The 24,876-nt window shown below is 55.2% G+C and overlaps 2 protein-coding genes, 1 long non-coding RNA gene and 1 other non-coding gene across 4 annotated transcripts; 3 read left to right on the forward strand and 1 right to left on the reverse strand.

The window, feature by feature from the left end:
• The first annotated feature begins 1,083 nt into the window (after window positions 1–1,083).
• Window positions 1,084–12,684, forward strand: LOC114813704 (corticoliberin-like). The gene is made up of 3 exons (XM_029070220.1): window positions 1,084–1,195; window positions 11,700–11,755; window positions 12,116–12,684. The coding sequence occupies exon 3, from the start codon at window positions 12,123–12,125 to the stop codon at window positions 12,429–12,431; it is 309 nt and encodes a 102-aa protein (XP_028926053.1). The 5' UTR covers window positions 1,084–1,195; window positions 11,700–11,755; window positions 12,116–12,122; the 3' UTR covers window positions 12,432–12,684.
• Window positions 8,716–8,810, forward strand: MIR1388 (microRNA mir-1388). The gene has a single exon (NR_034845.1). It is a non-coding gene; the product is annotated as a microRNA mir-1388 (primary transcript).
• Window positions 12,685–13,075: 391 nt separating the features above from the next.
• On the forward strand, window positions 13,076–14,857 carry LOC114813700. Its single transcript, XR_003761421.2, has 2 exons — window positions 13,076–14,252; window positions 14,561–14,857. It is a non-coding gene; the product is annotated as an uncharacterized LOC114813700 (long non-coding RNA).
• Window positions 14,858–15,119: 262 nt separating this feature from the next.
• Window positions 15,120–23,798, reverse strand: LOC100076642 (tripartite motif-containing protein 54-like). Its single transcript, XM_039912892.1, has 12 exons — window positions 23,661–23,798; window positions 20,517–20,665; window positions 19,703–19,874; window positions 19,414–19,509; window positions 18,631–18,864; window positions 18,171–18,193; window positions 17,934–18,058; window positions 17,274–17,351; window positions 17,029–17,126; window positions 16,429–16,621; window positions 15,417–15,478; window positions 15,120–15,308 (listed from the first exon to the last, which is right to left on the reverse strand). The coding sequence occupies exons 1-12, from the start codon at window positions 23,796–23,798 to the stop codon at window positions 15,120–15,122; spliced, it is 1,557 nt and encodes a 518-aa protein (XP_039768826.1).
• Between the last annotated feature and the right edge of the window lie 1,078 nt (window positions 23,799–24,876).

Here is a 24,876-nt window from a genome sequence, read left to right on the forward strand (position 1 = left end):
TCTGCACATAGTAAGCGCTTAGCAAATACCAACCTTATTATAAGCCTCCCTCAGGGCCGAGCCGTCCGACACGGAGACTGCCGCGGGCCGGGGAACCGCTGCTGCCTGGAGTGGGGAGGGGGTGGGTCACTAATAACAACGATAATAATACTAACTGCGGTATTTGTTCAGCCCTTGCTACGTGCCAGTCACTGCACTAAGCGCTGGGGTAGATACAAGCAAATCGGGTTGGACACAAGTCCCTATTCCACATGGAGTTCACAGCCTTACTCTCCGTTTTACAGATGAGGGAACCGAGGTGCGGAGAAGTCAAGTGACTTGTCCACGGTCACGTAGCGGACAAGCGGCGGAGCCCGCATGCCCCAGAGGGAGGAGGAGAGGGGATGCTGATGGTTTGGGGAGGAAGAAACGGGGCGTTGAGGTCTTGGGGGATGAAGAGTGGGGGTGCTGAGGCCCCGGGTGGAGGAGAAGAGGTTCTGATGCCGGGAGTTGGGTGGGGAGGGATGGAGAGATCTAATTCAATCAATAGTATATATCGAGGGCTTACTAGGTGCTGAGCACTGTACCGAACGCTTGGAATTTACAATTCGGTAACAGAGACGAACCCTGCCCAGTAACGGGCTCACCGTCTACTTCTAATAGATCCGTAATTATATTTATTTGTATCGATGTCTATGTGTATTGATGCCCGTCTCCCCGCCTCTAGACTGTGAGCTGGTGGTGGGCAGCAGGGACTGGCCCCCTTTATTGTTGCACTGTGCTTTCCCAAGCGCTTAGCACAGTGCTCTGCACGCAGTCAGCGCTTAGTAAACCCGAATGGATGGGGAGGGGCCTCTGGGGCTGCCGGTGGCTTCAGGGCCCGGGTTCCCAAGGCCCCCCAAGATAAAAGGGACTGGTGTCAGGGAAGGGGCCTCGACCTCCCTCCCCCAAAGCCCGCCAGCGAGGCGGGGGTCGGTGCGGGGGTCCGGGGCCGCCCTGCAGGCTGCGCCCCGCGCCCTCGTCGCCGTGTCCAGCGTCACGGAAACTGGCCCGGGGGCGGGGACAGGAAGCCCGCGGCGCGGGCGGCAACGTGACACTAAGCGCTCCGGCCGGGCCCCGCGGGGGCGGGGGCATAAAAGAGGCCGGCCCGGGCCCAGAGGGAGGCAGAAACGACCCGCTGACCCACCGACCCACCCCGCAGAGAGCCCGCGCCCGGGTGAGTGAGCTGGGGCGAGGGAGGGAAGGAGGGAGAGTCCAGGAGGGGGGAGATCCCCGCCTTGCCCCAATCTACTGCCCCCATCCACTCCCCCTGCCCTCTGACCCCCTCGAAGAAGGGGCCGGGCAGAGGGAGGCTAACTCTGCCCTCCTGGAGCCCCCTTCTCCCCAGCACCCCCCCCCCCCGCCCCAGAAAATAATCATGACGGTATTTGTTAAGCGCTTACTGTGTGCAAAGCACTGTTCTAATCGAATCCCGGCTCCGCCACATGTCTGCCGGGTGACCTTGGGCAAGTCAGTTCGCTTCTCTGGGGCCTCAGTTCCCTCATCCGTAAAATGGGGAAGAATGCGAGCCCCATGTGGGACAGGGACTGCGTCCAATCTAACTTGAATCTACCCCAGCGTTTACAACGGTGCTTGGCAAAGAGTAAGCACTTAAGAACCGTTATTATTATTATTGTAATTATTGCAGCAGGGAGAGCCCTGGCCTGGGATTCAAGACCTCCAGGGTCTGGGCCTTTCAGCCGCCCCCTCGGCCCCTCTGAGCCTCGGTGGCTTCTCAGAAAAATGGGGAGAGAAGTTGGAGTTTATTCCAAACTGCAGCACCGTCAGTGTGCGGGGAGCCCGGGAGGTAGGGGTGGAGAGGGCTCTGCCATAGTCAGCAAATGAGCAGGGACCGTGTGGGGTTTCCGTGCCCCCCTCCACTGTGGCTGTCAGGAGTTTTCTCCCAGAGACTTGCTCATTTTCCAGCTGCCAAGCCCCTGTCATCAGCTTCCCTCAGGGTTTAATTTACGGGAACAGACATGCCCTGCAGCTCAACCTACCTCTCTCAGGAGGGATCCAGGGGCACGCAGAGAGGAGGCGCGGGCAGAGAGGAGACGAAGGCAGAGAGGGGTGAGGATGATGGATAGGCGAGGGAAAAGAATGGAAGGGAGGAGGGGAAGAAGGAGGAGGGGGAGAGAAGGAAAAGAGAGACAGAACTGGTCTTGACCCCAGAGGCTCCTGAGAATACGTTGAGACGGGATGCTCGCTGCTGTTTCTCCGCTGTTACTCACCATCTATCTCCCTGGGCTCCGGGCCCAACGAAGCCTCCCAGACTGGCTTCTATCTAAATCCCGAAAGTCAAATCTATACTTTTCTCGGCCAGACTCTGGGAGGGCCGTCCCGGGACCCTGCTCTACTCCACATCCTTCTCCTCCTCTTCAGCTAGTGAAGAGTGCACGGCAGTCCCAGCCAAAAAAGGGATTGAAGGCAGGGTTTTTTGTTCTGTTTTGTATTACGGTATTTGTTAAGCACTTACGATGTGCAGGGCACTGTTCTAAGCGCTGAGATAAATAGAAGATAATCAGGTCGGACAAAGTCCCTGTCCCATGTGGGGCTCACTGTCTTAATCTCCATTTTACAGATGAGGTAACAAGCACAGAGAAGCGAAGTGACTTTCCCCAGGTCACACAGCAGTAGCAGAGCCGGGACTAGAACCCAGGTCCTACTGTCTCCCAGGCCCGTGATCTAACCCACAAGGAATATAGCCTCCGAACTGAGAGAACGATTGATAGTAGAAAGTGGGAGTGTGTGTGTCCGTCCGTCCGTCCCCACCCCTCCAAGAGAGCCCGGGGAACAGGGCTGGCAGGCCGAGGGTGGGGCTGGTGCATTGGCTCAGAGAGGCGGTTTCGGTGTGCGGGGAGGTGAGGAGGGCAAAACCGAGCAGACGTTTGAGGTGTACACATGCCGAAGTAGCAGGGCCACAGCCTAGGCTGCCAACCGGGCCTCCTCCCTTCACACCAGGAGGTGGGGGCAGGCCATGAGGGGTTAAGGAGAGCCCTAGCCAGAGGCCGGGTAGGTGGATGGACAAGGGGGCCAAGGGATTCAGGTGCCCACATCTGAATTCTCATGCTGGAGGGGGAAGGGAGCAAGGAGCCGAACGATCTAACGATCTGAGAGGGACGGACAGTGTAATCTGTGTTGGCACTGCCAAGGCCCCAGAGTTTTGCACACTGTGGGCGCTCAAATGCTATTGACTGATGGACAAACAGGACAACTTTCCCAGTGTACCCCCTTAGTGCTCCACAGCTTCCCACCCTCTTCCCTTTGCTGCCACCCCCACTGAGCCAAAACACTCCCAGGAGTGTCAGAGGGGAGCGTACCCCTCCTTCCCCCCCGACCCCGGGCCCGCTGGGTGGGAGGGAGCTTGGATATGGAGACCAAAGGTTTCCACGGGCCCAGACCCTCCGAGATCTAAATCTGGCCCCAATTTAGCGCCTAAAGCACGTGGCCTAGCCCTGCCTCAGGGCGAGAGGGAATGGGAGAGCGGCGTGGGTGGGGAAGCGGAGGCCTCCTCCAGCCGCAAAGGGCCCTCCCTGATGGGGGGTGGGAGGCAGGATGCTGGTTCTCTTTAAGTTGGGCCTCTCAGAAGGGACCCTGCTCATCCTAAACATGGGCCAGAGCACTGTGCTGGAAACCCTGGTAGGAAATGCTTTGCCCTCCAGCCTCATCCACCTCCATCCCTCTCTTCTCCTGGTCTGGAACTCCCTCCCTCCCCAAGTCTGACAGGCCACAGCTCTCCTCACATTCCAATACCTCCTCCGACAAGCCTTCCCTCATTCATTTCCCAGCACCCTAAACCACATCATTCCATCAACCAACTCCAGCATTTATGAACTTATTTACCCCCATCTTTGGCATGGTTAGGCAACTATTCATTTTGACCACTCTAATCACAAATAGTGTTATGTTTATTCCCCCAGTTTGAGCGTAAGCTCCCCATGGGCAGGGAATGTCATTTGTCAGTCAACTGTATTTACTGAGCGCTTACTATGTGCAAAGCACTGTACTAAGCGCTTGGGAAAGTACAATATAACAATACAAGAGACACGTTCCTGCCCGCAATTAATTTACGATTTTCATTCTGTCCTTCCTAAGCAACAAGTACAGTTCAGTGCACCAGCGCTCAATAAATTCTACTACTTGTAGCGAGAACAGAAACAGACCGTTAGTGGCTAATATGGCGGAAACACCAGGCGACAGGCAGGCGGGTTAACTCCAGCCATTTTGGAGGGAAAGGAAAGGGGGGAGGGGAGACCAGACCTGCCCCCACCTCTGCATGAGGCTAAGCCCCCACACCTTACTTTCATTTTCCTTTCAGTTTTGAGCCCCATGTCTCCTTCCTCTCCCCCTGCCCAGCGGAGGACAAAATGAAAATGATCATTTAGCAAATGAGCTAAAGACACCCGAGTGATGTCCCATAGAGTGGTAATGACCGCAGTGAGGGGCTCAAAAAGAGGCCTGGTGGCCCTCTGTCTGCTGGGCCCTTCTCCAGAGAGCCCCTCACCAGTCCTGGGAGAGAAGGAGCAAGAGCAACTCCATATGAGGAAACTAAAGCAGGGAGCAGGAGGGAAACGTATACAAAGGCTTGATCCCTTGATACTGAACCTGGGACTTTTCTCCTGAAAGGGAGATGCAAAATTGGCAGAACTTTAGTTGGGTGGGCTGGGAGACACCCCCCCACATACACACATACCCAACCCAGACCTGACTGCTAACACTGGATCAAAATACCCTATCCTCAGGCTAGGAAAACCCTTCACCCCTTCCCCCAATCTGCTTCCCTCCATTCTCTCTCATCAACCCCAAACCATGGCATTCTCTAGATCCAGTTCTCATCATCCTCTTCTAACAGGCCCTGAAGAAAAAGGAGAGAGGGAGACGGAGGTGGGGAGGGGCTGGACAGGGCTGGTGCAATGGGTCCAGAGCAGGGACCCTGTCTAGGTGAACCTCCCAATTCCCATCATCAGTTCTGTTTGCTCGGATCCCTGCAACAGCAAAGACACCTAGCTCTCCCACAGCAAAGGATTCAGGTGCAGAGGGGGGCTGAGAGGGTCCCGGTATTTGTGCTGAATTGCTCCCTGGCAGCCAGAGTGACAAAAGCATGTCAGGACCTGAAAAACTCAAGGAGGGAGCACGAAGCCGAAAGGCCCCTATACTCGCTCCGAGGAAGATGGAGAGGGAGGAAACTTTGAAATCAGAAAGAGAAGCAGCATGGCCTACTGGAAAGAGCACGGGCTTGGGAGTCAGACCTAGGTTCTAATCCCGGTTCTGCCAACTGCCTGCTGTGTGATCTCGGGCTAGTCACTTAACTTCTCCCTGCCTCCGTTTCTTCACCTGTAAAATAGGGATTAATTATCTGTTCACGCTCCTACTTAGACTATGATCCCCAAGTGGGGCAGAGACTGGGTCTGATCTGATTAACTTGTATCTATCCCAAAGCTTAGGAGAGTGCTTGACACATAGTAAGCGCTTAACAAATGCAATAATAATTGCCATTACTACTATTATTTTTGGAATCACTCAAGCTTCCACTGACCAACTGGGCCGTGCGGGAGGAGAGAGGAGTCTGCTCAATCTATATTTGGGGAAACTGAGCCCAGGTGGGGAGACACCACAAATGGACCACCCAGAACGATGACAGAGTTAGGAGCCAGCAATCCTGCCTGCCAGGCTCAACCTGGGCCCCTCAGTGGTGCCAGCTAAGAATGCCAAAGAAAGAAGCATTAGGAAAGTCCAATGTTGGGGTGATTCAGTCACTCCCCCAAGGTCCAGAATGTCCTCCCACCCTCGGGATTTGTGAGGACAAGTCCCCTCTGCTCAGCTCAGGACCCGAACCCAGCAGAAGCACGGTGAGGGATCAGGAGAAAAGCTAGAGGAGGAGAAGGAAGAGATCCAGAAGTGGGGGACCTGATTCTGAGCAGCTGCAGAGAAATGGGGAGAAGTTGAGGGGTGAGGGGAGGGTCTGGGCAGAAGGATCTGGGACCCCATTTGGGGATCAGGATCCCCGGATTCCGGTCCTAGCTATGACTGTAGGCTAACGCGGGTGAGGACTGCACGGGCGCTTTGCCATGTGCTGCAGCCCAGCTGGCCTACTCGCTGGCTGCCTTCCATCCCCCAGAGGGACTATGACTAGCTAGGGCAAGAGAGTGTGAGTTGTGCCCTATCATCAATTCCTCTGGGCAGATTTCAAGTTCTGAAGTCCCGGGACCCAGGCTCATCCAGCCATCGCTCCCGATTCCCTCGTGATAGTCTCGGGAAGACCGGTGTGGCCCAGGGGAGAGAGCACGGGCCTGGGAGTCAGAAGGACCTGGGTTCAAATCCTGGATCTGCCACTTGTCTGCTGTGTGACCTTGGGCAAGTCACTTCACTGGGTTTCAGTCACCTCATCTGTAAAATGGGGATTAAGTCTGCGAGCCCCATGTGGGACAGGGACTGTGACCGACCTGATTATCTTGTAACAACCCCCGCGCTTAGTGCAGTGCCTGGTGCTTGGAAAGTGCGTAAATGCCAGAACAAGACCAGAACTAGGATGACCCCAAAACCAAAAAAGAAGTTTACTATGGGCCTGGAAATCTTTTTACTGTGGGCCTGGAAATCTTTATCTGTAGCTGGCTTCTAGCCTGGTCTCCTTCCCCTCACCCTCCTGGGAAGTCGCGTAATGGTGAGAGGCAATTTTGGGAGAGGCGAGTTAGAGGGGGAACACAAATCCTGGAAGTTGGGGAAGATAAAGGAGTAATTCAGGGGGATTGGGACAATTAGGACAGATCAGGGGCATTGGCGTGGAGAGTGGTGGAGAAGGTTGTGTGCAACTAGAGACCGGAACCCAGAGTGAGGCAGCAAATTCTCCCGAAGATGGCGGTCCACTCAGCGTCAAAAGTAGCTCATTGCTGACTACGCGGGGTGGGAGTGTGGAGCAGCGGAGCAGGTGGGAGGTTGGCCAGAGGCGGGAACACCATAATACACATTTTCCACTTTCCCCAGCATTGTTGCCCTATTACAAGATTAGAACTGTAGTGGGGGAAAAACAAGTTTGCATCATTTGGATGTGATTCATTTATTATAATTAGGGCGTGGATTTTGGGGGCAGGTGTTTAACTAATTCAGAGAATAATGATCGGGTTTTATTTTTGTAAATTCGAGGCAATTTTGTGTTTAGACACCAAGCCCCTAACTTAAACAAGGTCGCCTTGCTATATTTTCCAATTCAGGATCGATATCCAAATCTTGGTTATGCAGTGAGGGCTTCATAGGGGAGAGAGAAGAGCGATGACACACAGTAAGCAGAAACTGACCTAGGGCGACAGCTACCCAAGGAAACTCCAACCCTTTACAGAGGGGGGGAAAGGGAAATTCCCCAGAAAGAAATGATGCGAGGCATTGAAAACACCAAAGTCTCCCGACCAGAGATCACACTTCCAAAACACACATAAACTGAATTGACCAATGGAGACAAAACCACTACCAGAGTTCCGGGAAATTCTAGCGAGCAGATGCCTGTGTGGGCCGAGCAGTGACCTTGGGCAAGTCACTTAACTTCCTTGTGCCTCAAGTTACCTCATCTGTAAAATGGGGATTAAGACTATGAGCTCCATGTAGGACATAGACCTGATTCTCTTGTATCTACCCCAGCACTTAGTACAATACTTGGCACATAGTAAGCGCTCAACAAATACCACAATTATCATCATTATTATTAGGGTCACAGTCCTGGCTGTAAGGGGTGAGCTGACGGACTGAGCAGCTGCTGGAAGCAGAGGAGCATTTACTCCTAAAGTCCCCAGTCCTCCTGCCTCGCCGTAGTCCACTCTCGAACAGTCCCGGTGGCCAGCTAAAGACTCCCCGAGAGTTTTTCTGGGTAGGCCTAGCCCTGAATGGAGATAACAAATTCATCACACAGATGAATTGCTAAGCGCTAACGGTGCTAAGCGCTTAGTACAGTGCTCTGCACACAGTAAGCACTCAAATACAATTGAATGAATGAAATGACCCATTAGGATGGATGCATGAATCACCTTAACTTCATTTTGGCAGAGAAATTGTTTTTCAAAAAATGAAATATTACCTTTTTCATTTGGGGTGAGGGGGAGGGGGTTTAAATCAATTCAGAGAGTAATGATTAGAGTTAATTTTTTTAAATTCAAGTAAATTTTGGGATTAAATACCAATCCCCTAAACTAAACAAGGTCCCCTTAACACTGCTCTTCGGTGGAATTCCAGATCAGGACTTGCTAATTTAACTGTAATTTTAAGAACATGATTCAGGGGATAGAAATTTAGTTAGACTAGGGAAAGGTACTTAACGAGTACCCACTGGGCGAACCGCACTGTACTAAGCATTTGGGGAAAGTGCAACCGACACAAGTGATACATCCTCATAAAGAACCGTACCCGTAAATATAATGCAAGAAGCACACGGACGGCTCATCTCCTCCCATTGTCCTATCCCTTACCGCTTCCAAGTGAATGTCTGAAAACACTGGGGTGGGTTCTGCCTGGTTGCTCTGCACCTCCGCTGCGGCCCCGATCTCACCGTCACTCCACGCGGTTCGTTACCTGTCAGCAGAGCCGTTGGTCTCTGTGGGTGCCGCCACGTTTTCCAGCTCCATTTCTATGCACTGGTCATTCGGTCAAGATCCAGGCCAGGTGGGGCCGTCCGGTCTCCAGCTTTCCAGGTTGGCGCGATAGGTGGGTGCCTGTTCAGTGGGGGGCGTGTCTAGGACTGTCTAACCTGAGAATGGTGATGTGTGAGGGTCAATCTCAGGTTCGTCAGCCCATGAAACGCCTTCTCCAGATCCAACGCAGGGGCGGCGGCAGCGGCGGGGCAACGCAGGGTCTGACCAACTCGGGCCACAGGTAAAAAAAAAAAAAAAAAAAGGTGACCAGGAGGGTGGAAGGGACTCTCTCGGCTGGACCCTGAATAGAGTTCAACCTAGAGCCCAGACCTGAGGTAAGCACTGTGATGAGGGCGATGACGATCCCTCGGTCGTAGGTCGTGGAGCCCTCTTGCCCGGAAGAGAGGAATGGACGAGGTGACTTCAGTAGGGCCTAGCTAGGAAAGCTGGGACTCTTACTCAATATCTTTGAGTGGACAGTCCATATTCCATGATCCCCGTTCATGGAGAGGTGGGCCCGACCCTCTTCACCCCTCCAGGCCTCAGTGACCACGAACCACCAAAAGGCTCTGAAGCTAGACTCCAGACTGGCTCTCCTCCCATTGACTAATTCTTGTGCCCCCTCCCAAGAAGAGCTTTCCAGGACACGCTCACAGCTCCCGTTCTTGTGAGGGAGATGGAGAGGGCACGCTGAGCCTGGATTAACTGAGCTGGAGCAGGGACCCTCTGAGGTGGGGTATCATCACGTGATTCTATCTGCTCCAAGCCTGCCCATTCCAGGTCAAACCCAGAAGGGGAAGGGGCTGGGAATGAACCACTGACCAACTGAATGGGGAATCCTAATTTCCTGGGGCTCGGGATGAGGGGGTCAGTGACTCTCCCAGTCCCACGACTTCTAGAGGTAAACTCGTTTAGGGCGGGAAACGTGTCTACCAACAGTGGGGCACCGTATTCTCCCAAGTGCTTAGTACAGTGCTCTGTGCACGGTAAGCACTCAGTATATTTGATTGAGTCTCCCAGAGAACCCCTTTCCCACCACTCCCCGGCCCGAGACCCACAGGCAAACCTGTTTCCTGATAGTCCCTGTCCCTCGCCATCACTAATGACCAGAGTGGCATCCCAGTGTCTCTGAAGGTCTGTCTGCTGCTTAAACCATAGTCTTTTCACTCTGGTGCAGCCTCTCCTCTTGTCTTCCGTTCTCGGGAATCCTCTCTTGGTGGAAGGTTGGCCAGGGGAGAGAAGAGGAAAAGGGAGAAGAGAAGTAGGGATGTGGCAGCAGGTACCCTAAACTTGAGATCTGGGAGTTTTATCTAGTTTCATGAGTTCAACCCTATTTTCACACTCATTCCCTGTCCCTCACCCATTCTCCCAGACGCTCAAGAGTCGCTAAGAAACAACACAATAGAAATCTCCTCGGCAGCCACAGCTTCACTCGTTGGGAAACAATCACACATACATTGAAGGTAGCAGCTCCACGGCTGCCGGTAGCAGGAGCTGTGCCCCTACAGGTTTCAAATCGTGGAGGTGAAGCTACTGTTTTCACCTCCCAGTTTGGGGCTGGACCTCCCCGCCTCACTTATCCCAAGCATCGGATCCAGGGCTACCAAATGGGGCTGAAAAGAGCGTGGCCTAGTGGATACAGCGCGGGCCTTGGAATCAGAAGGACCTGGGTTCTAATCCTGACTCTGCCACTTGTCTGCTATGTGAACTTGGGCTAGTCACTTCACTTTTCTGTGCCTCAGTTGCCTCATGTGTCAAATGGGGATTAAGACTGTAAACCTCATGTAGGACAGGGATCGGATCCAATCTGATTAACTATCCACCCCCGAGTTTAGAACAGTGCTTGACACATAATAAGCGCTTAACAAGTACTTTAATTAATTGTGACCCATTAGCTTTCGAAACCCGCCTGGCTCTCCTAAATCTATTCTGCCTGCTCCACTCCTAAAAGTTTGCTCCATTTTGTCCCCGTACTCACAAGGAAAGTTGGCATCCAGAGGGACACACGTCCAGTCTGGCACAGACACCTGGACACCGAGCGTCTCACATGGACTCAGCCAGTCCGGCATTCACTCACCAACACCCCCCTACCTCGGTAGCACAACGATTCTGGAGGCAGAGCCCGAAGACTTCCCTGCCCTGAGCGCTCCAAACCCTTCTGGGTTTGTGGCGGCCCCCTGGACTGTCCGAGCTACGGGCAGGGACGTCGCCTGTGGGAAATGGGGGGCCTGGGTCAGAGGAGCAGCGTGGTTTAGTGGAAAGAGCACGGACATGAGAGTCAGAGCTCCTGCGTTCTAATCCCGGCTCCGCCACTTAGCTGCGTGACTTTGGGCAAGTCACTTAACTTCTCTGGGCCTCAGGTCCCTCATCTGTAAAATGGGGATTAAGACTGTGAGCCCCACACGCGGGACAACCTGATCACCTTGTATCAACCCCAGCGCTCAGAACAGCGCTTTGCACACAGTAAGCGCTTAACAAATACCCTAATTATTATTAACCGCGGGGGGGGGGGACCGGGCCCTCGTTTAGAGAAGCGGCGTGGCTTAGTGGCAAGAGCACAGGCCTGGGAGTCAGAAGGTCACGGGTTCTACTCCCGACTCCGCCACAGGTCTGTTGTGTAATCGTGGGCAAGTCAGTTGGCTTTTCTGGGCCTCCGTTCCCTCATCTGCAAACTGAGGATTAAGAGCGTGAGCCCTCAGTGGGACGGGGACCGTGTCCAACCTGATTACCTTATATCTACCCCAGCGCTCAGAACAGTGCTTGGCACGTAGTAAGCCTTGAACAAATACCGTCGTTATTCCTATGATTATTTGCCCCCTTGCATCCCCCACTCCCGTCCCATCGGGAGGCTCCAGCACCAGGGACAGCGCCCGAGCTCCCTTCCCTTCCCTTCCCTTCCCCACCGCATCCTCAGCCGGTCCTTCTGATGCCAAGGCCCGGGACGTAGCCCCTTCCTCACCCCCTCATCCATCCGTGGCCCCATCACGTGAGGGATGGGGAGGGCCTGGAAGGGGTGTGGGGGGGGGAGGGACAGGCCTATAAAGCAACCGAGACCCTCCCTCTGGGCAGCCGCCCCTGGATCCTCCCACTCCGCTGACCGGCGCTGGAGCCGCAGAACCTCTTCCGTAAGTGTCCGGGGCCGGGAAGGAGGGCAGTGGGTGGACTCCACGTTCGGTCCTTCCCTCCTCCTCCTCCTCCTCCTCCTCTTCTTCCCCCGGGCATCCACCGGTGGAGGCGGCCATCCTCAGTCCGAGAGCCCGAGCCCGCAGGGTTTCCCGGGGAAGAGGGGAGGTCGAGGGCGGTGCCGCGCCCCTGCCCCTTTGCCCCGCGGTCCCCCGTGCCCGGCCGGAGGGCCCCTGGCCAGGTGAGGCGGCGGGTGTCCGGCTGGGACAGGAGGGACGAGGTCTTCTCAGCTCCGCGGCCGCCGGGGGCAAACCAAGGCCCGGGAGGGGCTCGGCGAGGGGGCTTAGAGCGATGTGTTGCAGGTGGGGGATGACCATGTTGGCGCTGGCGGCCGTGAGCGTGTCCGTCCTGCTGCTCCTGCCCCCGGCCTCCGGCTCTCCGCTGACCCTCGCCTGGGAAGCCTCGCCGGTCCCGGTTCCTGTCCCGGCCCCGTCCCGCCGTGGGTGGAGCGACTCCTCGAGTCCGGCGGGTGTCAGGGCGGGCTGGGGGCGGGAGAGGAGGCCCAACGCGCTGGACCTGTCCTTCCACCTGCTGCGGGAGCTCCTCCACCGGGCCCGGGAGGAGCAGCTGGCTCGAAAGGCGCACGGCAACCGCCGGAGGCTCCAGGCCCTGGGCTAGGACTCGCCAGGGACGCGCGCCGGGACGGGGTGGAAAGGGATGGGAAGGGACGGGACGGCACGCACCCCAGGGAGCCAGGGAAAGGAGTCAGGAAGGGACGGGATGGGAAGGGACGGGATGGGAAGGGACGGGAAGCAGCCCAGGGAGCCAGGGAAGGGACGCAGCCCAGGGAGCCAGGGAAGGGACGGGACGGGACACAGCCCAGGGAGCCACGTAAGGGACGGGAAGGGAAGGGACGCAGCCCAGGGAGCCAGGGAAGGGAAGGGATGGGAAGGGACGGGATGGGACGCACCCCAGGGAGCCAGGGAAGGGACGGGACACGGCCCAGGGAGCCAGGAAGGGAAGGGATGGGGGACAGCCCAGGGAGCCAGGTAAGGGACGGGAAGGGAAGGGACACAGCCCAGGGAGCCAGGTAAGGGACGGGAAGGGAAGGGACACAGCCCAGGGAGCCAGGGGAGGGAAGGGATAGGGACGGGACGGGATGGGACGCAGCCCAGGGAGCCAGGGAAGGGACGGGACGGGACACAGCCCAGGGAGCCACGTAAGGGACGGGAAGGGAAGGGACACAGCCCAGGGAGCCAGGGGAGGGAAGGGATGGGACGGGATGGGACGCACCCCAGGGAGCCAGGGAAGGGAAAGGAAGGGGCGGGACGGGAGGGGGTGGGAGAGGGTCCACCACGCAGGTCTGCGCCCCGGCCTGGGATCTGGACGCCGGACCGCTGGACCTACAAATGGACAAGTTTGCTCTGCGACAAGTGGCGGGCGGGGCTGGGTTGGGGTTGGGTGTTCCAGGAGGCCCGGGCTGCTGGAGGAGGAATCTGCTTCCTTCCTTCCCGGGAGATCTCCGGGCCTGCCGCTCTCCCCCGCGCCGCGCTCCCGGACCCGCAGGGGGTCGCATCGACTCCCCCTCCGCTCCCTATCTACCCCAGCCCCCCGGGCCCCGCTGAATTACAGGCGGGAAAACGCGGAGTCCCTTCCCGTGTCGCTCCGGAGAGGGAGGGGGACGACAGAGGAAGTTGGACTGAATCAAGTCGAAGCGGTTTATCGAGGGAACCTGTAAAACCCGAATCTTAAAAGGAGGGGGAAGCAAAGCATCCGTCACAGGCCACTCCCCGGCTGTTCGACAAGCCACCAGACCCTCTCTTCCTCTTCCCGCCCCCTCCCCACGGCTGCTGGGGGCTCCCGCCTCCCTTCGGCCTCTGTCCAACTTCAGCCTCCGTCCGGCCTCGACCTCCCTCCAGCGTCGGCCTCCGTCCAACCTCAACTTCCTTCCAGCCTCGGCCTCTCTCCAGCTTCGGCCTCCGTCCAACCTCAACCTCCCTCCAGCCTCGGCCTCCCTCCAGCCTCGGCCTCCGTCCAGCCTCAACCTCCTTCCAGCCTCGGCCTCCGTCCAGCCTCAACCTCCGTCCAACCTCAACCTCCTTCCAGCCTCGGCCTCCCTCCAGCTTCGGCCTCCGTCCAACCTCCTTCCAGCCTCGGCCTCCCTCCGGCCTCAGCTTCCCTCCAGCTTCGGCCTCCGTCCAGCCTCAGTGGACCACCTCTCCCTGCAGGCCCGAGCTCCCTTCCCCTCGACTTCAGCCCCTACTTCCAGCCTCCACCTCCTTCACTGCTTCTGCCTCAGCCCGTCAGCTCCGGCGGCCTGACCCAACTCCTCTTCTTCCCACCGCCCCGTTTCTCCGGCCCTTCCTCCTCCTCCACCATCACCGGGCCCCTCTGTCCTCATTTAAGTCCTCACAGAGCCCACCCTCTCCAGGAAGCCTTCTTTGATTTAGGCAAGAAAGGTTGTCCAGCTAGTCCAAGCCGCTTCTCTGCCCTTCGGGAGTAAGAAAGGGGAAAGGAAGGGGATGAGAACAAGCTGTGGGGGGAGAGGGAGGGAGGGAAAGAGGGAAAGGGGAAGGAGAGTGGGGAGGGAAGGAGGGGGGAGAGTAGGGAAGAGGTAGGAAGGGGAAAAGAGAGGGAAAGAGGAAGAAGAGTGGGGAGAGTAGAGGAAGGGAGGGGGTGGGAAGAGAAGTTGGAAAAGAGGGACGAAGGGAAGTTGGGAGAACAGGAGGAAGAGGAGGGGAAGGAAGTTGGGAAACAGTCGTTGGAAGAGAGGCACGAGTCTTTTCTTTGTTCCACCCTTTCCACAGCTGCCCCCAAATCTTACAAAATGAGGAAAGAAGGCCTGACACCCCCCACTCCCATCCCTGTGCCCAGAGAAAACCGAGTCTGTCAGAAACTTCCCTGCCCCAGCCAGGGAGGACGCCCGAGACCGCTCAAACTCATCTTGTTTGTCTCTCTGCCTCCGTGTTCCACGCCAGAGTCCGCATGCAGATGAGCCAAACCTCCTCACCCCCTCCCCACTGGCCACCCCTCTCCCAGCCCCATCCTGGAAGGGGGCCGGCCACCCAACAAGGGGCTGCCAATAAAATGAGTAAAACTTCAAACCAACCCGTGTGGAGCTGTGGGAAGGAGAGTGAGAGGGGCTAGAATGGTGGCAAAAGACTCCCCGGCCTTCCCCATCTCCAAATCAGCACGTCAATCAATCAATCAGTGGTATTTATTGAGCACTTACTGATTGCCCACACTCCCAGCTCCCCTCCCCTTGCGGGTCCTGATCCCCCCCCCCCCCCCCGACCACTTCTTAGGCGCCGTTCGGCCTGCCCACTCTCACCCGGGGCAGCTGGGGCAGTCACACCTGTGGACCCTTCAGCTTGGGGAGGTGAAGGGGGTGGGGTCGCCCCCAGGGTCCGCACCGACCTGTGAAGATTCCCCAGGGCCCAGGAGCCTCAGCACCCAGAAGGGGAACGTGGATGGGGATGGAAGGGCCGGGGGAGCCAGGGGAGAGATGGAGTCCAGATCCGGAGCAGTTCCCAGTCCCGGGGGCAGAGAGCGGCCCTGGGAGGAGAGAGGGGGGTCAGGGAGCGGGGCCCTCCCACAGGATGTCCGGGTGGAGAGCCGAGGGGCTATGCCAGGGCCAGCCTGCAGCTAGGTGGGCTTACTCACCCATCCTAACTGGCCTCTCCAGAGGGCTGATACCTGCCCCTGGCCCTCCTCATCCTCCCCCTCTGAGATCCAGACCCAGGGGGTCAGGGAGGTCAGGGCCCTGGTCAGAGAGGGAGAACACTGTCCCACGGATCCAGCCGGCCAGACTGTCGCTATTCCCCAACCCCTTAACCCCCACACCTCCCAAGGCCCCAGGCTTCTAGCCCTGCCCCCAGATTGACTACTCCGCTGAGCTGGGGAGGAACAGTGAGGGTGGAAGAGATGCAGGAGGGCCAGGGCACAGGTGGTTTTGAGCCTTCCCCCAGTGCTGCTCCCTTAGGCTGGTTGGCAGGGCCTGTGTCTGAGGGGAGAGACGCCCACCCTCATGCCACTCCCCCCCCCCCCCGCCCCCGGCTGCCCACCTGCAGTCAATACTGAGGGAACCAGGGCATCAGACAAAAGTGAGGGCCAACAGTGGACTCTGGGGTCACAGGCCCCCTCCCCTCGACAGGAACCTCAGGCCCCAGGCTCTAGGGATGAAGAGGGAGAGGAAAGAGTCAGAGCGAAGGGGACCAGAAGGGGAAGGGGCTTCCTATACCCGTCTCTACTTCCCGACCCTTCCACCAGCCACCTATCAAGGGGTCAGTCTTGGTGCCTTTAACTTCAGCTGGGAGAAGCATCCCCCAGTGATCAGCCCAGTGCAGGGAGCGGGGGCTCTCCCAGAAGGTCCCAACCTGCCAGAGCTGGGAAAAGGAGAGAGATGGACAGGGACTTGTTTGGAGCTCAGAGGGCAGGATTATGAAGCAGTCAGGGCCCTGACAGGCTGAGGTTCAAGTCCTTCCTCGCTCCTTGCCAACCCTTGGACGAGGTGCCACCCAAAAGGGGCTGAATGGCTTCCCTTCCCCCACCACACCTGACCCGGCCTGAGTTACACTTACCTGGCTCGTTCCAGCTTGCTCTGCGGCAGGGTTCCCCACATTCAGCTGGCAGGTCTCTCCGTCAGGGTCCCACGCTTTGGGACTTTTGCCCTCACCTCTCGAGGGGCTCCCTGCAGCCTCCAGCCCAAAGGGGCCCAGCATCGGAGGTGCATCTGCGGGCCCAGAAGTGTTATCCTGGGCATCGTGTCTGGCGGGCAGACTGGGCGGTTTCTGCCAGGTGTCAGGGACTCCACCAGTTTCTCCATAGGGCTCTGGAATCTTCTCTGCAGCAGCACTGAGCTCCTGGTTCTGAGGCAACCAAGGGGAAGGAGCTGTGTCGGGGTGTTCCTGGGAAGGCGGAGTGCGGTGGGCTCAGGGGTCTAAACTCTTGCAGGAGGCAGGCTTGGGCAGGGCTTTGGGGTCAACGTCCTCTCTGTTGGAAGCAGCCGCTAGCCCTGGAGTGGTGCCCCTAGACTGGGCAGCTGAAGGGTACCAGGAGGTTAGCCTATCATTACCTAGGGCCCCGGATGCCCAAGTCAGTCCTGAAGTGGAAACCTCTGGCCTGCTGGCCCGAGGGGGACTGAGAGGGAGCAGAGCAGGGCATGAATGACATTCCAAAGTCAGGATGTTCCAGCCCAGGCCAACCCAGCCTTGCCCTCCCCTGTCCAACCTAATCCAGCCCAGCCCCAGCCCACCAAGCCCAGACTAATCCCTACCTGCCAAACAGCTAGCAGCCCTTTGACCTCTTCCTTGGCCCCGACTTCGAGCTCAGCCTGTGTAGGCTCCTGAGTCGTGGCTCCAGGGACGTCTGATGCTTCAGGTGCCGGGGGTCCGGGCTCCTGCCCTGACTGGGCCTGGACTGCTCTCTCCTCCTCCTCATCTTCCTTCTGCTGCTGCTCCTGCTCCTTCTCCAGCTGCCCCTCTCCGCCCCACGGCTCATCATGGGCCTCAGCCGCCTCACCTCCTTCTGCTCGGGCCTCCTCAGCCTGTGGATCTTCCTCCACTTCCGCAGCCACCACCGTCTCCTCGGGTTCCTCCACTGCAATGGGGAACGGTGGGGAAACGGTGAGGTCAGGAGGAGGCCCAGAGTCAGAGGAGAGGCCGGAGGGGTCTGGTGGCTGAAGAAAGGCCCAGAGGCCAGGGAGATGGGGAACGGGACTTGGGAGGGCTCAGAGGAAAAGTACCAGCAAAGCGAATTGCTGAGCACTTTAATAACAATAATAATTAAAAATGTGATATCTGTTAAACACCATGTGCCAAACACTACTAAGCAGTGGAGTAGATACAAGATAATCAGGTCCCACATGAGGCTTACATTCTAAGTATGAGGGAGCACAGGTACTGAATTGCCATTTTGCTGTTCAGGGAACTGAGGCAGAGAGAAGTGAAGTGACTTGCCCAAGTCACACAGCAGTTAAGTGGCAGAGTGGGATTAGAACCCAGGTCCTCTGACTCCCAGGCCCATGCTCTTTCCATTAGGGCTCTCTACTCTAATTGAAAAGCACTTATTGAGAAGCACTTCACTTATTGAGCCATAGGGTCCCCCCAACACCAGGGAGCAACATGAGGGCTCAGTCGACTTGAGTGATCTGGGGGAGTAGGGGAGAGGGGCGCTTCTCACTCTTGATGAAGTCCAGTTGATACAGTGCCCGCTCCTCGGCGTTGAAGTCCACAGCATAATGGTCCATGTTGGCATAACCCAATTCCACCGACTCCAGCTCAGAACCTTCCATGGCCTCGGAAATCCTGGGAGAGGGGAGGAAGAGGGGGGACCAAGAAGATGACAGGATGTTGAGGTACCGTGCCGGCATGCCTGAGGGCCTAGGAATGAGCAGAAGCCAGGGAAGGGTGTACTCACTTCTGAATGAGGACCTTGGCATTCTGGGGCAGAGCGATGGGAAGATAGCTCAGGGGATGGAAAAGTCCAGGGAAAACCAGTCAGAAGAGGAAACAGGAAGAAAATCAGTTTAGTCGCCCACTCCCCCATCCCCTGGTCCTTAGAAGGGCACGTGCTTTGTAACTCCTGGGAACAGAGGCTCCCTTTACCTCTTCCCACTCCCTTTCTCTCCCAGTAACTCCCTCCTCACCCCAAGTGGTCCGGAAAGCTACCTCCTCTAGGAAGTCTTCCCTACTTTAGGAGAAAGAGAATAATCCAGGCCACAGGAATGAACGATAAAGGAACAGGAAAACCGAGACAAGAATGCACAAGCCTTAGAGTATCTGATGTTGTCCCTGAGGACTCATTCTCTGCTCTCCCAGCCCCGCAGCCCCCCAAGAGAGGACAGGGGTGGGAGGCAGCCCTCCCTACTGGGATCGACCTGCAGGAAAAGCGGCATGTGGGGCTCCTCCATGGACTGCAGCGCCGTGTCCACCAGCTTGGACGCGGCTTCGATGTGGTCGCTGTAGGCGCGGGTCAGCGTCCGCAGATGCTGCGTCTTCTCCGCCTGCTCATAGGACACACGCTGAAGCATGATCTTCCTCCGCTCTTCCAGGATGGCTGACATGCGGTCAAACTTTTCGTTTAATGTCTGCTTCTGCGCCTTACAATTGTCCTGGAGAAGGAAGAAGAGGGGTTTCCCAACTGGCCGCTAGGAATGTCTGGGCCTGCTGACCAGCCCAGAGGGAGAGGGGAAAGGTCCAGCAGATCCTGGACTGGGGTCCCAGGGAGCTAAACCGTTCTAATCTAGGACGGAAAACTGTATATTGCTCTACTAGAGTCGTTCACCCTTGGAGCAAGATCTAAATGAGCCGCTCGTGTTGGAGAGAGCTAATGATCGCATTAGGCTCTAATTAATCTTAAGAATTCTTTGGATTCACATCACCAAGGGCTCAAACTGCTTTTTCGTGTGGCTAATTCTTATTCTGTAATTTTGGCCACTCAGATATGCTAATGACTTATTAGCACATGTGAATGTCTAATTTTACTATGCTTTGGTCATGATGCACACTTTGGGACCGAAATGCTGTTTGTTGTTGGTAATAAATGGCCTGTGATCTGGAAGTGCTAATGAGGGGCGAGTGAAGGAGCCCCCTGATATGCTGTGGACTCAGCTAGGAGTCTCCAACTCTCCCACATCCTGACGGGCCCTCGCAGCTGCTACCTCTACGTTCCGGCAGGTGTCCTGCAGGTCATTGACCAGGACCTGGATCCGGTCACTGGCAGCTACCAGGGCTCCTACGCCATTGGTCAGCTCAGACTGTGGAGAAAAGGAAGGGGGGAGGAAGAGAAAATGGTGAAGCCGGAGGGAGAAGAAGAGAGGAGAGAGGAGCAGAAGAGAATGCTAAGCACATTTAACCCAGTCCCCAGAAATGAGACCTCCATCCCCCGATCCCCTTCCCCCTGGTCCCCCAAAGTACCACTGAGACCAACGACAGGAGGAGGGGACAGACCTTCTGCTTCAGGTAAACATCTGACAGAGGGGCGACCTCGCAGGCCTTGTGCTCCCCAAAGACCTTGCAGAGGGAGCAGGTGGGGACGCTACAGGTAACACAGTAGATGTTGATCTTCTCTTCCTCATGCTCCTCACAGGTTGGGCACTCTGTTTTCAGCAGAGGTCGGGGGCTGGAGCAGAGAGAGAAGGAGGTCAGAAGGTTGGGAGGTCCCTGAGGTCTTCAATCCATTGATCCAGGGCCTGGACCCCATGGAGGTAGCATTAGGGGGAGTGAAAAGGGTGGAGGTGGAAGAGATGTGAAGGGTCAGGGTGGACCTAATAGGAAAGGGGAGGAGCTTGATTCTTCAAAACAGATTCAGGTTTTGGTTTTAACCTGAGCTCCGGAGGAGCGAGGATGGAGGGGAGAGAACCCAGAATGGGCAACGGGACCTGGATTGGACAGTAGGGTCATAAAAAGAGAGGCCTCTCCCAGGGGGCAAACGAGGAGGCTGACACGACCGGCTCCGGGAGCAGCGTGCCGAGGGGCTTGGAATGGGGATGACTGGACCCATCCTGTGGGAGTCCCATCTCAACAGCTGCTCTCCCGACACCCAGCCTTTATTCGTATTCCCAGAATTGGGACTGCAGGCTCATTTTCAACTACACCCCCTCCACCCTACACAAGGACCCCGAAATTGTCACTGAATAGTGTTTCTGGCCCCTCTCTCCCACTCCGTGCTGGTTCTCTCCAGGATGGGGACCTCCTACCTTGAGGGCGTAGAAGACCTAGCAGACTAGGTGGGAATGAGGGGTGAGCGGGACAGGGGCAGCACCTGGCAGACTCCTGCTTGTAGATGTCGATGATGTTCTCCACCAGCAAGTTCCTCTGCAGCCCATAGATGCCATGACGGTCCAGGACCACTTCGTGGCGGCAAGATGGGCAGCGAAACCGGCCACCAGATCCCAGGGTCGTACCACGGGACTGAAACACAGGAGGGTCGGTGTCACGTGCCGCTTGGGGTGACGGAACTGGTTGAGATGTTGGTTTCAAGGCCCAATACTGTTTCCAGTTCTTCTCCTGGGCCTCTGCGGAAGGTGCTAAGCAGATACTGGGGCTGAGCACAGATATCCTAGTCATTAGCACCCAAATAGACTTGTTCAACTTTTGAAGAATCCCCTAATTTCCCACCTTCCTAGCCAGGCTACTCCAGACCTTACCACTGGTGGGCATGTAGGCTTGCTCCTCCTCTACTCAATTGCCTACTTTTGTTTTTATCATTTGCATCTATGCTCACACTCATTATTATTACAAATAATATATATATAATGTAATAATAATAATTGTGATACTTGTTAAGCACTTACTGTGTGCTAGGACTTACTGTGTTTAGCCCTGGGGTGGCTACAAGGATATCAGGTTGGACACAGTCCCTGTCCCACATGGGGCTCATAGTCTTAATCCCCATTTTACAGATAAAGTAACTGAGGCACAGAGACGTGAAGTGACTTGCCCAGGTTCACACAGTAGACAAGTGGCAGAGCCCGGATTAGAACCCATGACCCTCTGACCCCCCAGACCTTTAGTACAGTGCCTGGCACATAGTAAGCGCTCAACAAGTATCATTAAAAAAAAAAAAGACAAAGACGATGATAAAATAAGGTGTGGGAGGGCATTTGGGAAAGTGTGGTCTGCTGCCCTATGCCTCCCGGCTAAGCTGAAGAAGAGCAAAACACACATAGACTGCACATATTTGATTTTTCTTTCCCACTTTTTTGCTCTCTGCTACTGGGCTTTTCCTTACTCAACTCTTAATTTCCACTATTAGGACACAGGTAGCAGGTGGGCAGAACCAGAGTCAGCCCTTTCACTTTTACATGGTTTTACATTAGTCTGCCCTGGAAACGGGAGTTTCTGGTAAAGTGGGGTTCCCTGATTGGTGGGCTACTTTTTCACTGTGGTTTTAAACCTTTTCCACCACACTCCTTCACTAACTCCCAGTGCCACTTCCATATATCACACCCCTTCCGATCAGGACCCTGAGGGACAACAAGAACCACCCAAGATCTGGCTTCTCCTCCTAGGGACCCTCTCCCTCCCCGCCAGCCGGGCTGGAACTTGAGCCAAGGAAATTACACACCCTTTAAGGGAGAGGAGTCCAAATCCTAAGAAAATCTCCATTTATTGACTCACCCAGGGAGATTTCTGGGCTGCAGGGGAACCCTCAAGAAGAGAAAAGCTACTGTAGAACACAGGGAGGAATATTTTTAAAGGGAGGCATCATCAGATGTTGGGCATATGCAAAGCTCTGAACACCAGACATTTAATAACCAGGGCAGGTGACACATTTCCCTGGGGTAAGTGGTTGCAGTTGAGAGGAGCACATACTCAACTCCTGAGCTATGTGGAGACATCTGCCTATGATCCTTGTGGATAATTCTAGCATTGTGGCCCCTGAACCTACTGCTGACAGGATGGGGATTCCTAATATAGCTCGAACAGCTAAGGCTGAAAAATGAAATGACATGAAGGGTGGCCCAATATTTTCCTCCCCAGAGGTGGGTCATTAGCACTGATAAAGCCCACCCAGCCCACTGCCCCAGAAGATGGCAATAGACTAGCTAAAGATGCCCCAGACAACTCTCTCATTTGGCAGGTACCGCTCTAGATTGTAAGCTTGCTGTGGGCAGGGAATGTGTCCGTTTAGTGTTGTATTGCACTCCCCCAAGCACTTAGTATAGTGCTCTGCACACAGTAAGCACTCAACAAATATTACTGAATAAATGGATGGATCCCCCACCTTCCAAGGACTTGGACATACCTTCACTATCCACGGATTTTTAAACATCCCTGTGTGAGTCATCCATGAAGGACAGAAGGGGCATAGCTGTGTATTCCATTGGGCCTCTCAGTCAACACTGCAGTAGTCAGGGAGACTGAGGCCCAGAGAGAACCCCTGTAATTCACTCCTGCCAGACCAGAGCCGAGAGTCACCCTGCGGCTATTGACAGAAGTTAAACTGAAAACTAAGGATGTTGGATTCTATGGTCCATTTGCACCACAAAGCCATTCTACCCCTGGAAAAACTCACCAAATAAATTTTGATTTGCTTCTGGATGCAGTTTATCATCAACAGTTTCGAATGCCTCCTGGGGCGGAGCACAGTAGTAAGCACTTGGGAGAATACAATAAAGTAAAAGTCCACAGTCCTTGCCCTCAAGTAGCTTATACTCCCAAGTGGGAGATAAGTGGACATATAACGCAAACGTTCAATGGGTAAAACTGTACAAAGGCATAAATCATAGAAACAAAAGCAACAATAAAATTCCAAGCGTTTCAGTTCAGTGCACTGCACACAGTAAGCACTCAATAGCATTGATTGATGAGTGCTCAGGTGTCTGATGGGGTATTTTACTCTTTCTAGTGAGCACATGGTAGGCTCTCAATAAATGTTGATTGATTGATTGACAGCTGACCAGGAGGGTGGGGGATTACTCAGGGAATGCCCTTTGCTAGAAGTGGATTTTTAGGGCTTGGAAGGTTGGGGAGAGTGAGAGGGGGTTTGATCTTTGATCTTTCAGGGTCCTGCTAGGGCAGCTATGCTTCTACCCTTCTGGGCAGATCAGGCTCTATTTTCTAGTCCTTTGGATATTAGAGGCAGACACATCTATAGTCCGAGAATACACATTGTTCTGCCTCCATTGGACCAAGATTGCCACACAAAACTATCTAAGTCAATCTAAAAAGCGACAGAGAGGTTCATCATTTAGGATGCATGTGAGCCCGCTAGATTAAAATCCTTCCTTGCTAATTTCCTCTGAAAACCCCATTTCTGAGCTATTTAAAAATACAACCAAATCAGAATCCGGGGCAACTGTTTTCTGGACACTGGGAATGGAGGTCAAAGGGAAAGATGCTAGCGGCAGAGAAGGCTGGAAAAGAAAATCCAGAAAATAAAAAAGGCGGACAGAAAGCAAACGGTCATGAGGCGCCTCACCTGAAATATGTCATTGGCACACTTCCGGCAGAGATTGTGCTGGCAGGGCAGGATGACAACGGGCTTGGAGAACAACTCCAAGCAGATCGGGCAGATAAGCTGCCTCTCCAGGCTGTCCATGGTGGGGCAATCGCGGGAAAAAGAGTTGTATTCCATTTTAAGAGACATGTCAAAGAGGGGAAAACATTAAAAAAAAAAATTACAAGGCTTTTTTGACCTTCTCCCACGGTCCCCCCGACCCCACCTTCACCCAGTAGCTCTTAGACCAGGAAAATCGCCCTGCCTGTCTGGGGTGTGTGGTGGTGCCACGGGGCGGGTGTGGGGAAGCTGCAACCCCAGCCTGTCAACTGGGCTAAATGCAGGCTACAGCTGTCTGGACACAGGTCTCCAGGGCTCTGCCTCGGGGCCTAGTTACAGTTTTCTCATGTTACCTCAAAGGCCCTGGCCCTGCAGGGAAGGCAGGTAGGCAGACTGGCTCCAGAGCCTGGACAGCTGGGGATGCTGTTCCTAAACTGCTCAGCGGGGACTTGGTTCTTCCTTGCAGAAACTTTCATGATGCTTGGAAGTCCCTTGGAGTAGGAGAGTTTATAGCGGTGCTCTTCCTCATTCTTCCTGAAGATCTCCAAGGGCCCGTGGTGCTCGGTGGCCTCCACCTGTAAAAGGGGTACACGCTTCCCGGCCACTGATTCCCTAGGAAGATTAACATGTGAGTGAACACTACAAAGCGTCAGAAAGACGCCTCAAATCCAAATGAAGTCTGCCCTTTCTGATTTTAAAATTATCCTCCAAATCTCTGGTTCCCAGAGAAGTAGGAATTCAAACATGGTTGGGCCCAGCTGACCAACCTGGGCTCAGTAATTACAGATTTCTCCTTATTCCTTAGCCTGGAGCTAGGATCTCAGCAGACTTCCAAAGCCGTGGAGAACAGGTTTCTACCCGATGGGAATTTCTGTGGATATCTATTTTCTGGGGGAGTAGCTCAAGTACCCTCAGTTTTTTATTCATTTGTGGTAAACAGAATTTCAAGCCCAAGTTCCTCCCAGGTAAATTAGCCCTATCCCAAAGGACAGTGATTCCTACACCCCTTTACCTTTTTATGTGCTTTTTAAAGAAAGTCAACTTGCCTACTATCTAGTTTCAGCTACAAGTTAAACCGCATTACTAGTAGAGGGAAATTTCAAAAGTTAACACGCCACAA

The sequence above is a fragment of the Ornithorhynchus anatinus genome, chromosome 8 (genome assembly GCF_004115215.2).
Source record: "Ornithorhynchus anatinus isolate Pmale09 chromosome 8, mOrnAna1.pri.v4, whole genome shotgun sequence".
In the NCBI taxonomy this organism is placed as follows: domain Eukaryota; kingdom Metazoa; phylum Chordata; class Mammalia; order Monotremata; family Ornithorhynchidae; genus Ornithorhynchus; species Ornithorhynchus anatinus.